This window comes from Gymnogyps californianus, chromosome 20, assembly GCF_018139145.2.
Source record: "Gymnogyps californianus isolate 813 chromosome 20, ASM1813914v2, whole genome shotgun sequence".
In the NCBI taxonomy this organism is placed as follows: domain Eukaryota; kingdom Metazoa; phylum Chordata; class Aves; order Accipitriformes; family Cathartidae; genus Gymnogyps; species Gymnogyps californianus.
This window is the reverse complement of record NC_059490.1, coordinates 9,255,290-9,274,236: the sequence shown is the minus strand read 5'-3', so window position 1 is coordinate 9,274,236 and position 18,947 is coordinate 9,255,290. Positions and strand designations below refer to the sequence as shown.

The following is an 18,947-nucleotide window of genomic DNA, read 5'->3' as shown; positions in this document are numbered from 1 at the left end:
AAATTTTAAAGTTTTCTTTATGTGCAGAACAAACTACACAAACCTTAACTTCTGCTATTAATTATTTGATGAGTTTCGACGTCATGTTGGGAAACATATTGTCAACAATTTTCTTCTACATTTTTTCCTTTAAATGAGTCATGTTTTATTAGACCAACAAGGGAGCCTGATACCCCCCCCCCCCAAATCAAAGCTAAATTTATTACAGAATAGTGAGGGAAAGTGTGATAGACCTCAGCACTGTCATTCCCCTGCACAAGGCTTCCAAAGCTCACTTTGAAATGCAGGAGCCAGAGATACATTCAGAGGACCCTGCAGGCTTCATTTGCACATTAAAGGGTGAAATTCCACAGCAGGTCTCACACAAAAGGTGAAGCTCCACTGCTTTTTCTAGACTTGCTGGGAAGAAGATTTTAGTTGGGTTCACTCCTGCCAACATTTCAGGTCCCACTGAAGAGACCAGAGCACTGCACTTACGCAATTACATTGATACTGTAATATTTTTAGTAGCAGTGAAATAAGAATGTTGGAAAAAAAAAAAAAAGACTGTTATATTTTTCTGTATGACAGCTGCGACTACTGTTGTCATATGTAAACAATTCAAAATAAAACCATTCTTCTGGCACGCAATGGATAAAAGATAAGCTGCTCTGATACCAAGCAAATTCTTTTATTTATTCCTTGTTACTTTACAGGAGACTAACTCAAAGTGCTTTGGCATACTTTGGATTATATGAATACATAGATGCAGCCTGCTGAGATGACAAATGAGGCACACTCTCTCTTGCAAAAAAAAAAAAAAAGTTCATTCAAGTAAAACTGAAAGAGAGGGGATCACAAGAGTGATTGTGATACGGCAGGGAGAACAAAGAATGGATGAATGAACCAATGACTAAAAATGTATACTATCGACATTTCTATAGGCCCCAATGGCAATGAACTCCTTTTTGGTACTTGTAGCAAGATCATCCCTGTCCCCAGCAGCTTCATATTGAAACAAGTAACATATCTCTATTTTACTCACCAAGGACAGAAGCAGAGAGAGAGTTGCAACTTTTGTAAAATTGTAAAGTACATTTATGGCAAACCTGGGAACCTCTTTCTCCACCGTACTCCGAAACTTAGGGAATTTAATCCCATCCCCTGCTCGCCCCTCCCCAGTCTGACAGCTACCTTGGGACAAAAAAGGTCTCAAGCCATCTTCCTTAAATTAATGGTTTTCACCTGCAGAAATTTGCAATAAAATTCTCTTGACTAGCAAATTTGCATGGAGGAAATCCCCCCATACTCGAGTTGTAAATGACCATTTCCTATGTTCCCTTGAGAGAAAGGGTAAGGTCGTTGCCAAGGCAGTGAGATACGGTGTGTGAATCAAGAAGTATGGTTTTCGGTTCCACAAAATTTGGAAGACATACCACACTACGGTATAACTACAGCCAGCTGCGATGGGAGACTGTTAGTTTCAGTTTTACAATAGTAAGAGACAAATTTAATCGCTACTATAGCAAGGCCCCCACCCCCTTGCAAGGTTTCAGTGATGGCATTACCAGCATTTCTTCTCAAACCGCACGCAGGGCGTGTAAAGAAGACCGTACAATCTCAGGAGAGCAAGCAATGACAAAACGCCTAACTGGAGGCTGCTGCGTGAGCTTCTTGCCATGAGCAGCTTCTCTCAACAGTTGCCATCCTTGAAATGGCTTAATGGTCTCAAAACATTGCCTCCTGTTAAAAGAGCTCTCCCAGTCTCAACAAATGTCTGCAAAAGGAAAAATTTTACAAGAAGTAGCCAATGGAAAAAAAGGCATTTCACAAAGCAGCTGTAAATGGCCAACGACCCACCTGAAGACCATGCCAATTGAACATAATTCTTCCACTGCAATGTAAACAATTCTATAATGGAAAAAAGTTGGAGTTATGGAACCCACAGAAGCCACATTTTAACTGGAATAAGAAATAAAGTATAAATGGTTCATTTAGAGTGATGAAGTGTGGAATACTGGAACTCGGAGCGAGCCAAAGGAAAGCAGAACAATCCTGCGTCCTCCTCTGGCAGCGGAGCCCAGCTGTCCTGCTAGTCAAACGGACAACGTCTCACAGCTTGGCAGGCTGCACGCAACATCTCTGACATCTGCTTTTGTTCTAGCTCAGCTCTGAAAGCTTACATAGAGCATTATACTTTCACAAAGCCGTGGTTACCAAGCACCTCAAAACAATGGTTGGCTGAAGAGGACCATGGTTGCAATGGGGGTGAGGGGGAGGAAGAGTGGGAGGGCCACTGGATGTTTCATAAGAGAGGTGCCATTTTGCTTTCTATTTAGCAATAGTGATGGTTTAACTCTGAATGGAACAGGGAACCAACTTCAAATGGGCTTTAGGTGCCACCTTTGGAAAATGCCAGTCAATATACACTCAGATGTTTTCTCTGTACTCCTCCCTGCACCAGAAGGATTAACTCTTATACAATTTTTTAATCCTCTTCACAAATAATACCTCCTCCACCCTTTCCTCCTCCTTCTCCGCATGGAGCTGCAGTAAATACTGAGAGTGTTTTGCCTCTCTGCAATAGCTCAGTTTATTTCAACACTTTAGGAAAACCTCCAAGATATCCCCCTTTGACTCTAACTGCAGCTCTACCTTTCAAAAGGGCATTTGCAAAACTACTTCAAACCCTGTCATACCAGACAACAAATACTAAACCCAGGCGATTTAGTAGACACGCTGCTTGCCAAACCAGGAAGAGTCGCTGAAATTCAAGGCATGTAAGATCCTGAACACCAACTGTCTTTCCCTCACCCTCTTCCAATGATTTTTTTTTTTTCTTTTAAATTGCAGGAGACACTAACAAGGGCTAAGAGAAAAAAATTGAGAAAAATTCTGCTGACTCGGGTGAGAAACATGTGCTTGCCACTACTGACGACCAGAAGGAGCCTGTGGTTAGGCTGGAATGCGATTTGTTAGAAGTATCTGTACAATTTACAACTCAAACAAGACAAGATCTGGTCATCAAGATCAACTCAACATAAAGCTATTTTTTAGCATTAGTAATTTAGGGGAGTTTGGAAATCCCTATCTACACAACCCTAATGTCTCATAGAAGGTAACCTCGAACTCTTGAACTCACAGGCCTTCAGAGAAGTTTTAGCTCAGTGACTGAAGGCACCCAAGTTAGAATAGACACTGCTAATCCTTAGAAATAAGTTACTTTAAATGCTGTATTATGAATTTTCTAGAAAGTATAATCTTTTTATCTATAAATTATGCTTGGAAATTCATCAGTGCAAGTAGAAAGAGACAGCAGGCACATGTAAAAAAAAAATCAAGACGTTAAAATCCTTAAAAACATGCTGATATGTATAATTCTTACAACAGAAAAGTCTTTACCATAAGGAAAAATGACTGAATACCCAATTAAAAATGAATCATGTTTTCACATTATTAATCATTCTATGCACCTAGACTGTGAACACAATTAAAGCTATAAACAAACTCCATATCAAGCCTTGGTTTCTCACATGCCCCTTCACAGAACAGCCATCCTACTGAAGTGATACGACCACAAGAAGAACTACATCTAATTTTAACCTTTTATTTTTGGGGAAGATATAATTTTAGACTGGCTCTAATTTAGAAACATTTCACAAAGAAAAGTGATATGTCTGCCAGCAAGAAAAATATTACACTGAACTCATTGCTGAACTTAATGCACTAAAAATCTGTTTTCCTCCATAGATACACTGCTTGTCATACTGGGTTCAAGACTCAGCCCTTCCACAGGGGGGAAAACATGTCATGCTATATTTGATTAAGATAAATTGGAGAAACAAAAGCTTGCTTCTCATGGGAAACATCCAGCAAGCGTTGCCCCGGGCTGCGACTCATCTCATACTTATCTATGAAGTCATTACACCTCTCAAGAAAGTAACACCAAGTTACAGCATCTTTTTTATCTTCAAAAGCAGTGGACAACTACCCACAAAGAAAACTGCTCTGTGATTAAGAAGGAAAAGCTTGATCTGGAGGTGGCTAGTAAATATGTCAATCTAGTCTGTCTGTCTGTGTTACAAGATTAAAATGTCTCGTGATTTTATATAATGTCTGGTATGCAGTGCTGGCTGTAAAACGGGGCTCAGAATGAAGAAGGATCCCGTACCTAGAGCATCCTCAAGTGACACAAACATCCATCAAGTGGTCAGGGCTAGTTTTAGCAGACTGTCACAGCATTTCAAGCGATCTATTAATTTTACAATCATGTGTCTGTTAGCAAGTTTCTATTCCCACTTCAGTCAAGCCTTGCCCTACAGCACAGAGCTGATGGAAATTCCAAACGCTGAGCCACAAGCTCTGCATATGACTGAACAAGAACCACCAAGGGAGCAGGCACGTGGTACCACTGCATGCATAACAGGGCCACGTTGCTACTTTGAGGATTAACATGAAAAGCAGATGTTTTGTAAGGCTGTGCCCACGCTACTTTCTATAGGAGCAAACAGACTCAAGTCAGGGAAAGGCACAATTGGAACAACCCAAGTTTATACTCCGGTGCTGACAGAAGACAAAAATAATCTGTCAGCATTCTCTCCTTGCCTTTCCCTAGCCACCCACTTATTATTTCTGAAGAATAAATCACAGCATCTATTCAAATTGACACTAGTAGTGATGATTGGCTTTAACGTCTCCAATTAGAGATCATCTTGCACTGTTATCATTATTTCCAGCCTGTTCAAGGAAGCAGTGACATGAAAAGTATAAAGTTCAGGCTGTGCATAAAAAAAACCCAAAAAGAGCAGAAACTCCAAGGGAGCAAATGAGGAGAAAGCATAACATGACCTCCCAGCAGAGTTATGAGACACAGAACCAGTGATGAGGAAGTCAAGAGCAGATAACGGAAACAAGGCATCAGCATCTAAAAGGTAAAGTCCATCAACCTTCAAAAGGAAGAAAAGGGTGTACCGATCATCTTACTAACTCCTCAGCTTGGTGCAAGTTCAAATCACTACGGCTGGCCAAGACGCTCGATATAGCTTAAATATTAATATGACATCAATATTTTGCGGACTTCTGAAAAGTCGAAGTAAGGTAGCTAATCCTGCACAGATGGAGGCGCTTCACATGAGCTGTTTATTGCCACAGTTCCAGCTTTAGATAAACCGTCCAGACTCTGACGTACACCGCTTTCAGCAGCACTGGAGGCCATATATGGAACTCGCAGTCACATCACTTCGGGCTCTGACTCATGAGGTCCGGCAACTCACAGTGGGGCGATATGGGAGGTTATTGCTTCCAGCTGTTCCACCAGCCCCTACGCCCCAGGTTACCACCCTCGGAGCAGGCCAGCGGGACCAGCAGCGGCTGCTTGGCAGTTGCCAGGCTTGCACCCAGCAGAACTTAAACCACCCTCAGTTTCAACTCACGTTAACGCACCAGGCTGGGGGCTCGGGGCTCAGTCCGCAACCTCTCAGACTGAGCGGCAGCAGTGGAAGGGATCGTTCTTCCACAGCGTAATCTAAACCAGAGGCGCTGGTTTTATTCTCTGCAGGTATCTGTTGGTATCTGACACATACAACAACAATGGGTGCACTTAGAGGGACTAAGACTCCAAATGAACATTTTTCCACTTGAAAATACCATTTTTAATCTCAGATTTTTTAAATGCAAGCAAGCTACCAGAAGATTTAAGAAACACCCAGGTTACACAACTAATCTGGCAGCAGGGTCCAGTTTAATTCATTGGACCCTTCCAGTTCATCAGTGCATTATTAATATCAATGCTGCAGTTTCAAGCAGAACAGAGCCCATGTGAGCTGTAAGCAGGAGTTCCCATCAAGAGTTGGTTAGCAAAAAGGATTTCTTTTTAAAGTTATATGTTGATTCAATATTCCAGGATGTTTCAGTTCATTGTAGAAAGCTTAGGACAGCTGGAGGAAGTAGGTTTAAAGGCATGAAGGAAACAAATGAGAGAGTAAGAAGAGTCACAAACAAGCCTCACACAAACAGGATCCATTTCCACTTATTTTGGAATTAATTTCTGTCTTCTGCACCCACCACGTATTTTTCTTTCAACTACCTTAACAAGTCAATAGCAGTAATCTGAGCACAGATATTAGACAGAACCATTTTTTATTTCATTTGTTTTAGGCTTGCAAGTTGACATGTGAATTGAAGAACAGTATGGACTGGAAATGAACACCTCACTTAACAAAAATAATTCAGCGCTGGGAAGGGGAGCACTGCTGCGCCCTCCCACCTGGCTGAGGCAGTTCAGCTTTTGTTTCTCACTTTTTCCTTTACACACAGAACCCATAGTTTTCTGGGTTACTCACACTAGTTTTGAACGATCCACATGGAAAGAGCAAAACTTCTCCTGAAGCTGAAAATCACTATGAAAATACTCCTGTATTAAAGTCACAAGTAAATAAATGGAGAAAAAGATGAGAGTAAGTTCTGTGGATTTCCAAATTATTCTGTCTACTTCATAAAAGTGGAGTAAGCCCTGTTTTGGAAGCTTTTCTTTTCAGAACCACTCTAGTAATTTTATCATGAGTCTCCTTACAAGCTCAGCTCCTGGAACCAGATAACTAAAAGGAATCAAGTTTGATTTTAAAAAGTTTTCAGTAGTCCTGGCAGGAAAAGTGGGGGTTTATCTGTGTTTTTTCTTTTTTTTTTTCCCCTTGGGCTTTTTTTTTTTTTTTATTATTTACATCAACAACTTTTTTTTTTTTAAAGCTCATGGGCTCATTATTGCACAAGGTATCTGGATTTTAAATCTTCAGATTCTAACCTAAACCAGTTCAGATAGGGCCAAACCACAACTCATTTCAGCTGCAAACTATCACACTTTCAGGAGGCCAGAATGTGACCCCTCGCCAAAGCCAAATCCTGGTACCCATTCAGAACAAAAGCGAGACGTTGAACCCTCAAGCCCAAATAAACTCAAACCAGCTCTCTAAAGCCAGCACTGTCAATAAGGACACCGTCTTTCCAATTCACTTCTCTTTAAAGGCAGTTTTCTGTTCCTCTTCATGGCCTGAAATTATTGCCATGCTCCCTTCCACTCTGCTACAGAACACCCCAGTAAGAATTAAGTGACAAACTCACATATTACAGTTCTGAAAAAATTCGAACTCTTGTGTGACCTCCGCACACAAAACATTCCTATTGTACCTCACGTTTCCTGTTTGTGCTAGTCCACAACCCGGCCACCAGTGAAAACCTTTTCAGCAGTTGCTCCACTTGGCTCTATCAGCAAGCAAGCAGAGATCCATATTTAAGAAACAAAAACACAAACAAATGCAAACAGCCAAAGCTCGCTCTGCACTTCTGACCTGTAAGGAATTTGCTTCCATTCATCTCCCACCATTACAGATTAGAACAGACCATACACAGAAGGGACATTTATCACCCGCTTCTCGCGCAAGGCTTTTTGATAGGCATTAATTCTAAGCTGATTTTGTTTGCCTCGGCCGCATCTTTTGCAATCCATTCGCCAGAGCTGAACTGAAACGAAATCACGAGGCAGAGCGTTGCGTGAAGATGGCAATGGCGGCGCGGTCCCAACCAAGCACTCCACCTAGCGTCCCCCGCTCCGCCGGAGCCTGCTGCCCACCGGCAGCTCATTCATTTCATTTTGCGGCAGCAAACAGACCTCTCCAAGATGTACAAACGCAAGAAATTCCTGACGAGTTACCCTCAGTCATCTTCTTTTGGTAATTAGGTGATTCATGCCATTTATATTTTAATATACCACCAATAGAAGAGAAAACATCTCAGGACTAAGAAAAAAAAGCTGTGTGCTGCTAAAAACAGTATTTACAGTCGTTAATCATAATAGTTTTATTTCCTACAGAACCACATCATGATTACTATTTTTAAAGTGTTGTTTTTAAAGAACTGTGAAAAACCTTTAATGGACTTTGGGAAAATAAGCCAGCAGACTTGTTTTGAAAGTGTCAGAATAAAAAGGATTCTTGGAAGAGTGGCCTGCTTCCCTATTTCTGCATTGAAGATCTGCTCTGTGCCAGCCCTTAGCTCAGTGCCAATTTGCAGCACGTGAATTGTTTCCCAAAAAGCCATGTCAAATTTTACATTTAGTGCTGGCTACAACTAAGGAAGCAGCATTAAACTAGGAACCAATACAGCAGACAATGTTCAGACCCTTTATAACATACAGAAAGTTCTTGAATCACACCAATAGCAAAGAAAAGCCTATTATCAAACTAACAAAATTGACCTCTCCCTCCTACACCAAGATGTACACAGCAAGAATATTCTGCTGACCAACAAAATCCAAATCAGATGTGAACCGATATTAACCAGGGGCAGTAACATCCCCCCCAAGCCGAGACTGCTTTAGACTGTAAAATCTACTTTAAGCAAACTGTTTCCAAGTAATCTCTTCTCAGTTAACCCCAGGATCTCTCCTGGCACTTGAATTCGTGCTGCTCCAAAAAGCGGCTGATGAGAGATGCTCTGAAGAATCCAGACGAATGACAAGTTTTCAACACTGGAAAAACAGCTAACCAGGCCAGGGAAAGCAAACATCCAGAGTCATTCATATACTGCATCTATTGCATAACTACCTCGATGATTTGCACAGCTAACAGGCTGTGCTTATGAACAGTTTGATACGAAAATAGTGGCACGCAGTAAATGGAGGGCAATGTTTAAAAAAGATGCACCTGTGTCACAGCTGAAGAAGTTCAGGCGCACTGCCTGAACAGGTGCCTACATGCCATCAATTCCGATCCGTTGGCCCTTAATGGCAGAGATAATACTGCAAGCATCAACAAGAGCTCAGCAGCACATGGGTGGGCCCAAGAGCATTGTTCTCTAAGCATGTAATTGCATTCCCAACAATCTCACTGTACATACAGATTTAAAACGAGCAATTAATTATAAGCAATTTTAAAACACTTACTGAGTCTGTTCTCTATCACCAGCAAATCCAGGCAATAAAGCAGAAGAGGATTTTTTGCTTTGTAACTTTTCATTTCTTTGAATCGATAGAAGAATAAGTTTTATCATAATGAAGAAACGCAATCAAAGTATATGGAACATGAGAAGTAGATATACAGTAATGTAAAAGTTAATATAGCGAGTTCCCTGCTTTACCTATTATATTTCTACTTTTAGAGGCAACTGCTGCACAACTAACAAAGCAAGTTAGATTAAAACCCCTCCTTTTGAAAGCTGGAGCTTCTAATTGCATTGTTTCCAGATGGGTTAAATCCAGAATACTATTCTGAAATAATTTACCCTTAAAAGTTGTACCAGCAGTCTTAAGTTAGTGCTCCCTTTCACACAAAGCGTAGACTCACACTGAGGCGCTATTAAGGAGTGCATTACTACACTGACAGCGGCTTACATCTAGATATTGCTGATGCAGCTGTACCGACAAGAATATTAACCGTAAGTTCAGGTACTTAAAATGGCAACAGGCCCGTAGGGCCATCCGCGCCCGTTGTTACGCTCCCAGTGCCATCTAGCGGCTACAAGCCCCGTACCTGCCACCCGGCAGGAACCCGGCCGCGCTCAGAGCGGCCTTCAGCGCCCAGAAAGTGCCGTCGCCCTAAATTTCCAGTCCACGCTAACCACTAAAGCTTGCACAGGAGGAGAGAGGAAAAACGACTCTTTGCTTCTCTTTCTTCCTACGCTGACTATTCCCTCAGTGTAATAGAAACATGCTTATCTGCCTTACATATTGAAAGCAAACAAGTATTTCTCCTGTATTGTTACACATTAGATGTTGATGGTATAGTTTTATTACATTTTATTCTATAACCACCTTCTAATTATTCAGTGCAATCAATTTTGTCTGGTTTTTTCCCCTAACAAAGTTATGTGAAACCCTGCCTCTCACGTTCCAAATAAATACCGTCGCTAACAATATTGAACTAGGTTTCTTTTCCTAGGTGATGCATCTCCTTGTAATCTTTGGAAGGCTGTTCACCTCCTATACACCCACCATAAATTATATTGATAAGCCAACAGAGAAGTTATATTTTGTATCTACAGTACTTTAATGTCAGCTCAGGTCATGGCCTAAATATGTCCACTAGGTTCACATGCCCCACAGGAAAACTTAAGTGATATGTTATGAAATTTAATTTGTTTTCTATTAAAGTAATTTAGAACTAAACATCTGGATTTTTAAATACACAGTAAAAGAAAGGTCAATTCATTCCACCTTCTTAGAGGAAAACCGAAGTGGTGCTGTCTTATGAAGACTTCTTTATGTGACAAAATCATCTTGGAGTGGCCTAGGGTATAAAGTGACAGCACTCTTGCTGCCTTGTGTCAGATCAATGTACAGCAAAGAAACGCTACCCACTTTCAAATACAGTTTAGAAATGGTGGATAATGTTTCTTATTTACATGATTTCTAACGTGTAAAAATAAAGAATAGGAACTGCATGATAAGCTCTCCAAACTGCTTCAAAGAGGATGTCTAAAAATACATGAAATCTTTGGTTATAGGAAATCTTAAGTTGACTATCACTGGTTGATAGCCTAAGAAAATATAAAAAAAGCAGAACAAGATTAAAATCTATCATTTAAACTGTTTCCTACTTGCTGATTTAAATCACGACCAACTGATTTCTGCAGCAAACTTGGAATTGCTTTCCTTTCCCTTCCTCTCTCTGTCCTGCTGAATAGCTGGTGATGCCACCCTGCTGCATTTTCACTCCCACCGTAGGCTGGCAGAGAACCCAATGTGAGCTGAGTTTGTGAGCTTGCCTCTACCTCATGCATCACTCCTTGCTGGTTTGCCTCTCCAGCGAGGCAGAGCACCTCAATTCGGGACTGACGATTTCGATTGATTCTCCCTCTGTCCAGCCCATGTGTTTTACTGTCCCTGAGCTATTAACAGCATCGTCTCTGCAAGTCAGAAAGATCTGTACATTGTCAATTCACTGCTAAGCACTATCCAGTGTTACATAAAAATGTTTAGACACTGTGTTCATCAGCTTTACTGAATTTCCATTTCCAATCATTTAGACAGCAATGTTTTTGTCTAGAAGGCTATGCATGCCTAAACTTGTTTCTGTTTCGCAATAGTTTCCTTTCTCCTGTACTTTCTGCCTCCACAGTCTTTAGGAGAGAACCTACACTAAGAGTATGTCTAAGACTACTGCAAATGTAGCCCATACAGATGCCATTCGATCTAACAGGCATTGCCCCGCTGTGTGGAAAAGCACGAGTTTCTTGTTTCTTGTAGTGTTTTCTGTGTTATTGTTAATGATTAAAGCAGTTCTGAAAGTAAACATCTGTAATTGTTCCAAATACAAGATGACATTTGTTGCATAAACTGGTTTTAATTATTTTGTGGCCACAAATCCTTTTCTTAAATACAGGACAGTGGTTTCATAAACAAGGAACTAATCCAATGGCCCAAAGCAAAACACACCCAAACATTTCCCTAACTTTCCTAGCTAAGTTGAGATAAACAACATCATATGAATTTTCAGAACAGATATTATTTTATCTTTGTAGACAAACATTTTTCTTGCTATTATTTTCAAAGCAAAATTAATACAGACTGAACTTTAAAATAGCTGCCTATTTCAGAGGTTTCAGCTAGAAAAATGATCATTTTAAGCTACTAAAAAGGAGCATGCTGAAAAATTTTAAATGGAAACATTTGAGCTGCACACACTAGAAAATGTTTCATTTAAATTAGAAAAATTAGAGGATAGAGCTTGCAGATGTTGACTCATTGTTTCAAAGTGAGGATTAACAGCAGGCTAATATCTACAGTTCAACAAACATATAGCATACAAACTACAAAACAAGGTTATACAGTATAGAATATGAATAGCATTCACTAGAGCCCAGAAGCATTACACTAAGTATTTCTTGTCCTTCAGAAATACTTAACGTTTAGGACTTACGGAATATTCTTTATTCACATATTTAAAAATATGCAACAATCAAAATACTCGACTCAGAAAGAACACGGTATGGGAATATCCTTACCAAATAGAGCAGAAAGGTGTGGAGACCTGTTCCAAGTCCAACAGAGGACAGAATGCCTAATCCTACCCAGTAGGCACACCAGAAGAACTTTTTCTCCATATACCGCACATACTGAAAAAGAAGTCACAAAAGAGAAAAAAAAAAACCAAGAATGGTGATATCTCCTTGGGGAGAAATTTAAAGCTACAAACTAACGCAGATAGTTATCTGGATTACAACAACTGAAATAGAATCCTAGATACTTCTATTTGCAATTTATTACAGCACAGACATGTACAGAAAATAGCACACTTTCAAAAGAAAAGCCCACACGCCTTAGAATCAGCAAGTTTCCAAGGGGACAGATGAAAAATTCAGGTTCAATAGTAGGGGGTTGAAATCCAGAACAGGCATACTAGGCGTGAGCAGTGAGCAGCAAGCCCCAGACAGTGTCTACTGGAGTCCAGACAGCTCAGGGAATTGCCTGAACAGATTAAATAAAGGAATAGAATTAGCTGCACTCTCAGTTAGTCTGTTGAATGTTTTATCTTGGACCAGTGAGTAACCAGGTTTGTTACTTTTAAGAAAAGATTAAAATGTTGGTTGTGTGTTGCACACATAAATGAGGGGATATGAGAAGGTCACAGCAAATTCTGGACATAAAGAGTCCAGCTGGGTACACTGGAGAAACAGAAAGCCAGCATCTCCCTTCACTGCCACGAGAGCAATACTAAGAGGATGAGCCAGGTCATCAACTTGTCTGTACCACAGCCCCAAGAAGAGGTGCCATTTTATACCATCCATGGACCAACAGCACCAAGATGAAGTTTACCAGTCTTAACCAGGCTGCAACCTGCCAGGGCGTAAAAAGGTCCTGAAAACAGCAAGTGAAAACCACAAGGATACTTTGCTATTTTGAGTACGCTTTTGAAAAAAAGTGGCTCATCTTCACGTATACGTAGATGGTACACAGAGCTAGGTAGAGGCACTAGCAGGACAGGGACTTCAGGGAAGGAGCTCTGGAGGAAGGGGGATGGACAGATACCTGCTGGCACACGTGACTGAGACCACCCATAACGGAGAGCTCCAAGCGCTGCCTGGACCCTGCAGGTCACACTCCCCTCGCCAGTCCCAGAGGCACAGGTTTGTTCCCAGCAGGCTCAAGGAAACCTTGAACAGCACTGCTCTGCCAAGCCTTGGCGCAGCGGAGGCCCAGCAGCCAGCTCAGGGGCCACGCGCCTCCACGCCAGTTTGCAAGAGCCATCTAGCAGCAAATGTTGAGCACATCAAGCTCCGGCCTTCATGCTGACAAGGCCACCAACCAGGGCAGTTTTTAATGAAGCAAGTATTTGTCCATCAGGAACAGGCCACCAATTTACCATCTACCAACTTGCTCTGCGTGTAAGTGCTTAGGTCTCAAGCGTGGGATTGAGTGAGCAAGAACGCGATGAGCTGAAGCAACTCATTTCACTGCATTACAAGACCCGTCCTGGGAAGCCAGGACTCCTGTTCCAGACCTGCATGTCCCTCAGGCAGCCAGTGACACACCATAGCAGTATGGATGTAAGCAAGTTCTCTGAAACTGGGAACCTGCTGATTTCAGAGTCAGAGCGGTAAGATGATTCAGTTGCACAAGGAAATGCTCTGCAGGGTTTAAAAGGGCTGTCTGCCCTCAGGGAAAATCTGAAACTCAAAGAGAAATGGGGAGGGGAAAGGTGTAGACAACACCATCACCTTATGCTTAAGCGATGGCTTACGCTTCAAGTGATGCCAAAGCATCAGTCTTCACGTACACCAAAGCATAAAAAAGTTTTTAAACAACCATCTGAAAACAATGGGGGTACAAGAAGCATCACAGAACCAGATTTGAACCATGAAACCATTTTATGTCTAGATATATGCCTATTGTAGCTGGTCAGGAGACCCTTCCATAGAAGCAGAAGAAACCTTTCTCGGGAACCACAAAGTTCTATCGTGACTCAGTTTAACATTATATCTCAAGAGCTCGCACCACTATTAAAAGCTTGTTAACAGCAGATGTGAAGGAGTGCTGCAGCACTGGAGGTGTGCTTATTCAGGAACGGATGAGAAGTGGAACACCTACAGATGCAACAGAATAGATCAAACGATACAGCTGATCGTTCCCCATCTCTAAAACGCAACTCATCCACACACAACAGAAAGGAGTCATGACATGAGAACCAAATATCCTGAGCGAGTAGGAGTTCAAAAGATACGTGACAATTTCAGGAAGACCCCATTCAATTCCCAGTACAGCTACTTCAGCACAGGGACAGGAAGTATTAGTCACTAAGAAAAGTAACTTGAAAACCTCATACCTGTTGATGTGTTCCTTCAATGTAATACGTAGCTGTAAGCACTGCAAGCATCAGTAAAAAAGACACCAAGATACTTCGCCGATGCCACAATCTTAAAAGACAAATGGCAATTAGGGTTTTTCATAATTTAGCATGCATTTCAAAGTAACTCAGTTATCCCTGTAGACTGGGTCTGCGTGGATGTAGTCAGCAGGGACAATGGCAGCTGAAAAGTTTGCTATTATAAAAGCATAAACCTCCCCAGAAAATATGTGGGGAGCCTTCATTCTTTACAGAAAAAACTCTACTTCACTGTCAAGTGAGATCAAAGTTCAGCCATGCATATTTTTTTTTTTTAAATAAAGAAAAACAAAGTAACTGTCTGAAAACAAACACCATCTGAAAACAAATATTCAGCTTCTGCAGCCAAGACAGTCTCAAACACAGGGCCATCGACAACATCCACGGTTAAGCAAAGTGCAAAGCAGGCACTGCGCTGGCCCTGGGCAAGGGATGAGCTGTGGGTGGAATACAGAAGTGCTAATTTCAAACTGTGTGCTGGTGGGTAGAACCACAGTGACAGTAAGAGGAACAAATCTTTACATTATTTTGGTTCCCCTGATCTATTGAAATGAATATCCCTTGCAACAGCTCTAAGTTTAAAAAATACATTTTAGCTAATTATGAAGCGTTACAAAGCTACTACAGTAAGGGGAGAAAAGTGTTTTCCTATGTAATTTGATAGCCAATTACTTTTGTGCCTGTTTAGTTTTACATACACATTCTGCTTGATGTGTATGTGGCCACACACAGTAGATTAGCAAATACATTTATTATTTTCTGGGAAACACTATTATACTGTCACCTAATGATACAAAAAAGCAAGTGCTAGCATCACTTAAAAATCTCAGACATGAAATAGCAAACTATGAACAAAACTTATCTATTTAGACAGACAGAAAAAGATAGAAATATGAGACCTATAATACAGGAAAACAGTCACAAATGTTTCATATTAAGCAAGCTGAAAAAAGTCACTCTAGCTTTCCTTTAATTTTAAAATAATTTGTGCTGCTTATATTAGTATGACAATTGGATTTTCAAGTGATTGTCATCATTTAAATCACAATTTACTAAAGTGGAACACAGGAGATCATTAAAAGTCAATTTGAGGTCTCAACTTAATAGCTTATAATAGTCAGTGTTATTTTCTGTAAAGATATTGTCATGTTAGTGCTAGACAACATAAATGTGCTGCACAACAGAGGATGCGAGTGCTATCTGTAACAGAATTTGATGTCTAGGAAGCCAGGTAATAGTCAGCTTCAAATAAGACCTCAAATGTTATTTCTGCTGGGCTTAAATAAATGCTTGGAGGTTGTCAGAAATGGGTAACGTAAGACCCCATAAAACAGTTCTCAAAGAAACAATTCCCAATGATAGCTGAAAGAATACACATAGTAAAATAAGTAGGTTTGGGGGTTAGATTTTGGGGGGGGGGGGGGGGCAGAGCAGTAAAAGGGGATTAAGACTACTACACTATGTAAACCTGGTATTTTTCATACAAATCATTTCAGAAGATCAAAATGGAAAACAGAAGTTTCTCTCAGTGGATCTTATGTGTCAGCACCTCGAACCTAGCCCAGAAGGGTCAATAAACACAGCCCATTATCACCAGTCTCGGCTCACTCTGCAAAGGAGCAGTCCAACAGCTAGGATCACCCAAGGTGATACTAGATCCTATCTTCTGACTGGGAAAATGATTGTAAACTCAAATCCAAACACAAGAGATTCCAGTTACCAACACAAGCACTAGGATGGCTGCTACTCTTGGCTTTTTCAGTTGCCAATTTTACTCATGTTTGCCTTTTGGCACTCCAAACTCTCTCAAGCCTAGTGCGTTAAGAAATACTTATGTGTCTTAACACCTTCAGCATTAGTAGGGGATGTTAGGACTGCTACTCGTAAATTTTCTAACTGGAATAAAAGCCCATTTTATCCAGTGTGTAAATAATGCTTCGGGAAAGTGCTTTAATAAATCATTTCCTGCTGTGAAAGGAACCACGTAGCTTAGAAGCAAAGTCCTCTTTGCAGCATCATAAACATCACTGCAAGTTCCACGTAATCCTGAACCTTGCCCTAGCTGAGCTATATGAAGTTCATTCAGCAATACTAACACATACATTAATAGATCAGTACTTAACACTGCAGTCATAAGTACAATATATCTTGCCTTAAGGATCCCTAAACACTGTCCCACTCCTTCAAATTGGAATATTCAACTCTTCAGAAAGGAAGTTTGCAATTTTCTTCCACTGACAAAACATAAAAAATATAAAAAAATAAATGTGTTTTCTGAAAGAAGAATTTTAAAGTTGTGAATCATCAGGGAAAGTGAGATGTCAGAATGACCTACTGAATCAGAGCATGGGTTTCCCCAGAACGCTTAGTAGAAGTTAAAGAAATGATCTTTACTTTATGGTCCATTCCTTCAAGTTTATTAGAGTTTCCAGGAAAAAATACTGCAAGGTAACAAGCGGTTGTCTCCACAGTACAATATTCAACCTCTCTTCTCGGTCTCTTCGCTTCCGTTCACTCAACAAAGAGGAATCTGCAAATGAGAAGCAACAGAAATGTAAAAGCACAGGCTGACAGTTCAGATTCTACCCTACCCAAAAGTACACCGATTCTTTTTTTTTTTTTTTTTGCTTTGTTAGGAAGTTAATGTGAGCTCCCAGTCACCTTTTCTACTCATCACAAAGCATTTGCTCCAAGTGCATCAGAAATCAGGTGGCCTCCAGCAAAGGAAATAAGGTGGCTTCTTTCCTCCATGTAGCTGACAACCATTCAAGAATCTAACTGGCCCAGGATGCAAAAAGTCAGGCCTATCTATTAGCCTCGATGTAAGGTACTGCACTACTAGCTACAAATCAGCTAACACATTAGGTATACTCTATCACCCACTACAAAGACCACATTTCACTTTGAACTTTTGAATTTGGTTCTCTTCCAAAGCTATTCTCAGACTTCTCCAATCGAACTAGATTGAATTACATGTGCTCTTTATACACTTCAGTCACCGTGTAACTGGATAATAGCATCTATCCTCCCAGTCAGGATCCTCAGGCTCTGGTAAGCCTTGCCACGCTGCTTAGCTTCTCCAAAATGAGCCCAGCAGACAGGAAGTGCTCCCACGAAAAGGACCTGCTTTTATATCGCAGTCCTTCGCTGGACTGACACTATACATTTGGTTGCTTTTAACTGCAGGGATTTGGTTATAGTGCAGTGCTCAACACTACTGGAACACCAGTCACCGTACACTACCATACAAGTATAGAAGAAAGGTTCTTCTAATCAATGTGTTATTTTGCGCTTACGATACAGTCAGGATTAATAAAAACCTGAGCTATTTTTTGGATGAGAATGGCTTGTTCAAAAGTTGTCAAGCTAATGAGCGGTAATAATTTTTAAACTTTTAAAGAAAATGAATTCTGAAATAAGAGAAAAAAATAATACCACTAAACAATGGAAAAAATACACAAAAATAACTCTTGTATCCAAAGACACCAAACTTGTTTAAACATCACTTACTACAGAAAGTCAAAACATATGTATTCTGTTTTGCATACATTTAAAGCATTGCAATAATATTCATAAATTTTAAATCTGTAAAAAGCTGTTGCATTTAAAATATTAATCTAATCTGAATCCTCAGCATATTGTAACCCAAGATGTATTATTTCAGTCTTATTCCAGTAATTGAAACATGCTGCCTTATCAGATGCTAATATTTACATAGAAATCGCATACCTCATTAGTCACATAGCCCATTTAATTTTGTATTCTTTAGCTGTAAGCATCAGTTGCTTTACATGAACTAACAGAAATCCTACAATAGCAAATACTGGATAACGTCCACATTCCCTCAGAGTTACAGAATGATTTAAGCCTTTAAGTAAAAGGCTTTGATTTGTTCCATACATACACACATACAGTTCCTCTTCAAATTTTGCCGCATTCATTGCTTCATGAATTTCTATTCTCTATTTTTTCATTTAATACATCTAATAAAAATGCTTCAACCTTTTTTTTTTATGACCTTGTTTTTAGTAAAGGTCACAAAAGACAATGGTGTAAGACTGCATACAACTTGAGAAATCACTTGGTTACAAAACTTAATTATGGAACTGGCACATTCAAAGCTGACAGGAAACAAACTAAGATGATTATCATTTCTATGCTATACTACACAGCACAGATAATGCAGTGACACAAGGCTCTTCATGAAACGTTCTCAGGTTATTTTTCATGAGTCCTGAACAGTAACGCAAGCCTACTTCAGACATACCAGTAGGAAAAACAGAGGCGAGGCAGGAGATGAAGTAGTTAACTGTTTTGTTAGTAATTTATCATTGAAACTGATAAATTGTTGGAGCGAGTCCAGAGGAGGGTCACAAAGATGATCAGAGGGCTGGAGCACCTCTCCTATGAAGACAGGCTGAGAGAGTTGGGGTTGTTCAGCCTGGAGAAGAGAAGGCTCCAGAGCAACCTTATAGCAGCCTTCCAGTACCTAAAGGGGGCCTACGAGAAAGCCGGAGAGGGACTTTTTACAAGGGCCTGTAGTGATAGGACAAGGGGTAATGGCTTTAAACTGCTAGAGGGTAGATTTAGATTAGA

The 18,947-nt window shown here is 40.4% G+C and overlaps 1 protein-coding gene across 4 annotated transcripts in view; it reads right to left on the bottom strand.

The window, feature by feature from the left end:
* The window catches only part of VMP1 (vacuole membrane protein 1), a 70,195-nt gene that overhangs the window by 41,553 nt on the left and 9,695 nt on the right, over positions 1–18,947 (bottom strand). For 3 of the 4 annotated variants that reach the window (XM_050908961.1, XM_050908962.1, XM_050908963.1), the window contains 3 exons: positions 16,746–16,881; positions 14,292–14,382; positions 11,974–12,084 (listed from right to left, as the gene is read on the bottom strand). In XM_050908961.1, coding sequence (XP_050764918.1) covers positions 11,974–12,084; positions 14,292–14,382; positions 16,746–16,881 — 338 coding nt within the window. The other variant, XM_050908964.1, reaches the window with a different exon arrangement.